The sequence below is a fragment of the Magnolia sinica genome, chromosome 19 (genome assembly GCF_029962835.1).
Source record: "Magnolia sinica isolate HGM2019 chromosome 19, MsV1, whole genome shotgun sequence".
Classification (NCBI taxonomy): Eukaryota; Viridiplantae; Streptophyta; class Magnoliopsida; order Magnoliales; family Magnoliaceae; genus Magnolia; species Magnolia sinica.
This window is the reverse complement of record NC_080591.1, coordinates 59,523,862-59,530,815: the sequence shown is the minus strand read 5'-3', so window position 1 is coordinate 59,530,815 and position 6,954 is coordinate 59,523,862. Positions and strand designations below refer to the sequence as shown.

At 36.0% G+C, this 6,954-nt stretch overlaps 1 protein-coding gene across 12 annotated transcripts; it reads right to left on the bottom strand.

The window, feature by feature from the left end:
- Positions 1-916: 916 nt before the first annotated feature.
- LOC131235408 (BEACH domain-containing protein C1-like) lies at positions 917-4,818 on the bottom strand. Of its 12 annotated transcripts, none has more exons than XR_009166112.1 (6): positions 4,569-4,818; positions 4,312-4,397; positions 3,807-3,882; positions 2,885-3,135; positions 2,345-2,416; positions 917-1,129 (listed from the first exon to the last, which is right to left on the bottom strand). XR_009166112.1 is itself a non-coding variant. In XM_058232584.1 (4 exons), the coding sequence occupies exons 1-4, from the start codon at positions 4,625-4,627 to the stop codon at positions 2,397-2,399; spliced, it is 306 nt and encodes a 101-aa protein (XP_058088567.1). In that variant the 5' UTR covers positions 4,628-4,818; the 3' UTR covers positions 1,844-2,396. The 12 variants fall into 12 exon arrangements, 2 of the variants coding, with proteins under 2 accessions (XP_058088567.1, XP_058088568.1); XR_009166111.1 differs by having other exon boundaries at positions 917-1,087; XR_009166105.1 differs by lacking the exon at positions 2,885-3,135 and having other exon boundaries at positions 4,312-4,462.
- Positions 4,819-6,954: the final 2,136 nt, after the last annotated feature.

The following is a 6,954-nucleotide window of genomic DNA, read 5'->3' as shown; positions in this document are numbered from 1 at the left end:
GACTGACGACCCTAGTATGGATCACTGTTTGGATGGTGATATGAGAAAGGTACCTTAGCTTCCCAATCTTGCTGTATGAAAAGGACTAATAACAACTTGGTAATCATATTCATGCACCGCATTTGCATGTGCTTTGTAGATGTGGCGCACTTTGAGGCGATGTCATGCGTAACGTAAGATGAAGACGCTGAGGGTGTACACGTGAGGGCACGCATCATTTTGCATGCATCCTTGCATTAACAAGAGTACTTAGGACTTGTTTACTTGTTCTGCTTTATCATTACTGCTTGATTGAACTGATAACATGTTAACCAGTGCCTTATTGTTCCACTGAGTTGATCACTCACTCCCACGTTCTGGGGCGGTGTTAAACACCCACCAGACTCTGTCTTAGGTTCTGATGTTGCAGATGTGGATGCGACTTCTGAGGCAGAGCGGGAGATGGATGATGATGAGGCTGCTTTCTCTTATATGCAGTTTTCAGACGGGTTCTAGCAAGCCTTGTTCTGATGCGCGGGATGCGGGGATTATTTTTAAGAATTAAATGATGTAACTTGATACTTGTAATTTTGATAGTAACACTTTCAATACGACCTGGTTGGTGAATGTACTTCAGGGATTTACACTTGTACACATATATTTCTATAAGTCTTCCGCTTGCTTTCTTCACTTATTCCTGAATTATATCTGTGTTTTGGCTTAATCTATTCCATGTTTTATGCACTAATACAGTCAACATACATCCATCATTAAATATGTTACATAAGTGATGTTTTGGAACTCGGGAGCTGAGTTATGCTCGACCCCAGAATTTCAGGGTGTTACAATGTATTTATCAGTGGGACTGCATGGGAATAGAAATTCAGTCATGATGGTCTGAATACTTGCATGATTTTGCAAATCAATCAATGATGAAAGGAAGGATTTATTTTTTTTTCAAAATGGAATCAATTGATGACAGATCTTCTTCATGTCATCCAAATTATAGTCCCATGCTCAATGGGATATTTCAAAGTGAGAATACCTCTCTTGAATTGCGTCTCATCACTACCACAAGCATCTTTCTGTCCCATCCCAACTATAACACCTGTATGACGAGGCCAACCAACGATGCTTGCGAGTTATTGAGCTGATTTAAAGAACACAAAAAATATTACACTAAAAAAATAAATAAATGTGTAGCTACCAATAGGAATAGATAAAGGAAAGCTGTACTCGCTGAGAATTTCATGTCAATGAACTATCTCAAAATTCAAGTAACTTCTAATAATTTTCTTACCAGATGTTTGAACTTTAAGGGGCTGTCAGTATGTGTTTTCTTCATGATAAATTATGACATATGCTGCCTTTGAGAATTTTAGAAAATATCATGTGCTGCCTTTGAGAATTATAACATAACATAAAAATAAAAGGATTATCAAACAAACTGATTTTTTTTGTCATAACGCAAAGTATAAGTGAAAACTACCAAGAATTTCACATAGTTCTTTTGCAATACAAGTTTCCTGTACTTATTCAACCTAAATCTTCCTTTGTATGTTTATTAAATCTTCGAGGCTAGAGTATATGTTTGAGTTTTCATAATTTTCCATTTCTAGTAGTAGCTAATCCTAACAGATTCTATAAATCTATAATGCTTAAATAAAGGAAGATATATCAAATCGAGTGTGGTTTTATTATGCATCAGGTACGGATACATTTCTTTAGGCTGTTTGGCTCATGCTGCAGTATAAATAGAAAATAAAGAACAAAGGGAAAAACTCACGAGTTGTCCGTAAATGCAAATAAAATACAAAACAAAATAAAATAACATGTGATTTCTTATGTTAATTTGAGTAAAAAATAGAAGCTTTCAAACATTTCCACTGAAAAAATTATCATGGATTTTACAAACGAATTTAGCGCTCATAGCCTCACACAGATTTCGAATGAATGGTAAATGAATTTATTTCAGTTCCTGAACATGTGATTGTGAGAGAAATTCAAAGGTAGAGAAAGCAAAAAGGGAAACACATCTCCCGCAAATATGAACCAGAAACAAGTTCCTTCATTTCCATGCAATTTTCCATAAGGTTCTCCCATGTCTTGCTTATTGTTTCTCCTCCCACCAAACCAGATGTCTTAGTTTCTACAGCACACATTCGTCTCTCACCACAACAAACAACACCGGTGAATCATATCTTAGCAAAGCCTCATAAGAAATACAATCTCAGAAGGATGCAAGCAAAGAAATCGTTTGCAACAAACAAAAACATAACTCAAAAGCACACAAGCCTCATAAAAAAAACTCAATGTCAGAAGCATGCAAGCAAAGAAATCGTTTTTGCAACAAACAACAACATACCTCCTTAAGTTGTAAGAGCAGGTCTCATGTGTGACGAATGCGCTCACGACCCTCAAACCACAAATCTCCAGCCTATTAAAATCAGAACAATTAAAATTAGAGCCAAACACATCCAACGTTTGTGTACTTAGACCATGAATCATGCACAAGAGAATGAGATTAATGAAGGTGATAGTAATTGAATGAACAAATTATAACCAAATTGCCAACTTAATAACTTAAATGTTGAAATTTTGATAAAATTATAATAAAGGATATAAAGCATGATCTGTATTTGGAATAATGTAAGAACGCAAAGTCTTCTGATAAGATTAGTTTGCCACAATTTAACTATAAAAACGTGGCAAAGGCGCAGGAATAATTTTAAACAGCATGTCTAAGAATTAAAATATAAATAAATAAATAAACCATAGGAATTGTGACAGCCTTGATTTACATCAACAACTTATAACTTCTATTCAGAAAATAAAGTTTACTAACTTGGAAAACAAAATAAATTGAATCAAGCAACAAGCACAAACACAAGTAAATATGACTAACCATCCAAGCCCAACTAATCCAAGTCATCCAGCATGCACCTATACTACCCATGAGTATGTGTATCAAAGCCAAAACAGGTGGAGGTGCATAGACCAACATCCAAAACATTGCAATGTTGTGTACTTTGATCTGCATTGTGGACCCGACTTTTGTTTTTTTCTCATCTGATGAACGTCCTGGATCCCATACTAATGTGTCAAATTGGCACATGTGTCCTGTTATGCCATTTTCTCTCCATCAATCCATGAAATCTGTAACCATGGTGAAAAACAGATGAAATGGAAACCATTACCCACTTAAACATGGGAGGAAAAAAGCCCAACAGAACCATATATGCTGGCACATGGCAATTTCAGGAGCAGAGAAAGATAAATTATGATTTTGGGATTTTTACAATTTTTTATGGTTTTCATATGCCCGGTCCCTCAATTTTTGAATGTTAAGGAAAGTGATTACAATTTAGTCATTTCCACTTTCTTACATTAGTGGTGAAATAGAGTAAGCAAGCTGTTGTAGTACCCATCTACAATCAATAGCCCAACCTGTTCAAAATTCAAAAATTCAAAAAAAAAAATAAAAAATATCAATACCCATCTTTCCAAATTCTTTAAAGGACAAACAAATATAAGAACATATTAAAAAACAGGACATTATGCCTTTAGAAATTAGTTAAACATTTCGATTTAACATCCACAAGCTTCATTTGAACTGTCCCAAATGGACTAGTTTTTATTCTGAGAGTTCCTTAGATTGGCTATGATAGATTGAACACATAAAATAAAATAAAAATCAGTTAAATACTCATAAACATAGCCTCAAGTTCTGGAACTTGATTTTTATATATATAATTTCGCTATCTCAATAAAAGAAATTTATGGAACTACTAGCAAAATTTCATTGCTAAGAATAGTTAAAAACATACCAACATCAAAATTCTTATTGTCGTTATCTACACCAATTATACGTGAAGCACCAGCTGTTTTTACACCCTCCGCAACCTATTAAGTTAGAAGTGGAGAATTCATCAATTAACAATCAACACAGAACCAGGAAAAACAAAAACAGTTGGACTGATAAAACAGTATAGCATCAACAAAATAATTTGTGGAATTCCCTGAAATTTTCACAAGCACAATGGTCATGACAAGCTCCAGTATACTATATATTACCAGACATAGCTACATCTAATTATCTAATTATCTAGATATGGATTTCGCTAGAGTGACATCACAAGCACCAGGAAGAAACACTAATTACGTCAATTATATCAAATTTCTTTACAAAGTATCAAATGGCAGGGAAGAAATATAGTGGATTAAAATTGTGAGAGAGTACAGAATTCAATCACAAAACTCTTCAATGGGAGTATATACAACTCACAGTTTCCATGGAACTGGAAAGAGATAGGAGTGTGGAAGTTCAATCACCACAAGAGGCAGCACATTTACTACCAAAGCACGGTCATCAACAACGAGGGGATTCAGATCATCTGAAGAAGTAAGCTCATGAATACCTGCCAAAAGTGGCCGCCAGCGTCTCAGAATGGCAACAAATGGAGGTAAAATAGTCACTCTTTTGCTGATGGATGAGCCACAATGCAGAATTAACCATAAATAATCTTGATTTCCCAATTAACAAGGACTTCAAATTTGAGCTGATGTCTACAAATGCATTAAACAAATACCTTCTGGAGGGTAATGGGAATTGCTGGGCCTTTTCCTTTTGCAAAGCCCACAACTCCATGATAGTTGCCACAAGCTAACATGGCAGTGTACTTGACCACTTGTCCTCCTTGAAACAGGAAGTGAAGAGAAAGATCACATACAATAGAGAAATGAATTTTATTCCTAAGAAAGAACCCAAATAAAAGAGAAAGGAGCATCATCTTTTGTAACTTTGGAAGTTCGATTTACATTGATTAGTTTCACATCAAAACGCTGCCATTATTCCAGAAAAATTAGAAGTTCTCAAGAAGAATGAAGTACACAAAGGATGGTGCAACAAATGAATGACTTGCAGCTTAGATAAAAGGTTTCACAAAGAATTATAGAGAAAATTTCTGAAGCAGAGCTTGTAAGAACATGTGAAAAAGAATCATATCAACTAAAATACAATGCAATTAAAGATGAAATAGATGGTTATAGCAAGCATCCATCATAGGAAGCATTAAGAGATAATAGGAAAGCGATTTTTGCCAGAGGGCTTACACAGATGTCTATGTTGACAGTGGACTATTGGCAAGTTAATCTTAAACAATCAACCGTCATAGGAAGCCCCACAAAGGATCAAGAACATCCAATGGCCCAATATATCCCCTTAAAAAATTTCTAATTAAGAGTTTTGAATTTCGAATCCCTAATTAGGGATTTTCAGTTTTTTAATCTATAATCCACAATTAGGGAATCAACACTACAAATCCCTAATTAGGGATTCGAAACTCAAAATTTTTAAATACACAAATCATTGCACAATGTTACTTTAAGTATTAAAAATGCTAAAAAAATATAAAAAAATGCCCAAATTGATATGAATAGATAAGGAGAGAGAGAGAGAGAGAGAGAGAGAGAGAGAGAGAGAGAGAGACCTGATGTTGCAGCAGACGAGTAGCGGAAGGCTGAACTGCAACAGAGGGCCGAGGAGAGAGAGAGAGAGAGAGAGAGAGAGAGAGAGAGAGAGAGAGAGAGAGGACTAGGGTTTTGAGAGAGAGAGAGAGAGAGATCGGGATAGAGAGAATGAGAGGGAGAGGGAGAGGGCCGGAGACGGAGAAGGAGAAGCAGAGAGAGGGAGCGCACGCGAGAGGGAGAGAGAGCGGCACAGAGAGGGAGGGAGAGGAAGATCGAGCGGAGAGGGAGCGGCAGAGAGAGGGAGAGAATCACGTGAGAGTGAGAGTTAGGTTAGGTTTTTTTTTCTTTTATACACAGGGGCCCTGTCGGCAGCCGTTAATATTGGCAGCCGGAGCTTCCACAACTATATTTACAGATCTTATGAATATACTTGATGGTTTTATATATATATATATATATATATATATATATATATATATATATATATATATATATATATATATATATATATAAAGATTAATAATAAAAATAAATTATTAAAGACTTTATGTGGGACCCATTGATAGTGGGCCCCACCAGAATGTTGTAGGCCATCCAAACTGCCCAAAGTGAGGCCATTAGGCTGGCCAAACACTACCCGGCTTGTCTCAGCCAAGCTGCGTGCTCCTCCCTCGAGCTCTCTCTCTCTCTCTCTCTCTCTCTCTCTCTCTCTCACACACACACACACCCACACACACACACAGAGCACAAGCAACAAGGTACCCTCTATGGCTATATATATATATATATATAGTTATAGTTATAGTTATTGTCATACCCCGAAATTCGGTACCCGAGTTGGCCAGACCCAACTCTGAATCCCAGGTCATGATTTAATATTAAACATTCTCAACCACAATTAATATCATTACAATAACAACGTTCATCAAATACAATCTTTAACTATTACGGCCTAAACTCACTTCTAAATTCTTATTATACACTTTTTCTCATTGGTATAAATAAAAGATAAGTAAATTGATGATTGGATCTTCACTCCACTTTGCCCTTGACTAAACTCTGATGCCCTGAAACACTGTTATTTTGGGTATGAACACAACCGCTCGTGGGATCTTATCCAACCAAATCTAAAATTTTTAGATTTATATCAAACAAATAAATAATAAAAGTACTTTCTTGAAATTCAAAACATGAATCAAAATATTGAATATTAAACATGACATGAATGCGATGCTGAAATCATAAAGGCGTACTGAATGCTACACAATCATAAATTCAATAATAAAATTAAATAATAATCACATCTAACAACACCGTACCTAGGTGTATGGTTACGTTGCATTAACGCCCACACACTGGTACCTCGTGGTGAGAAACCCATTTATACGTTAGCTGGTCAGACTATTGCTCCAGTTGTATCTCTGACGTATATCAGCGCACACAATTGTACTCATACGCCGTACACAAAGGAGACTCTGAAGGATCCAACGGGTTCTAGGGTCTTTC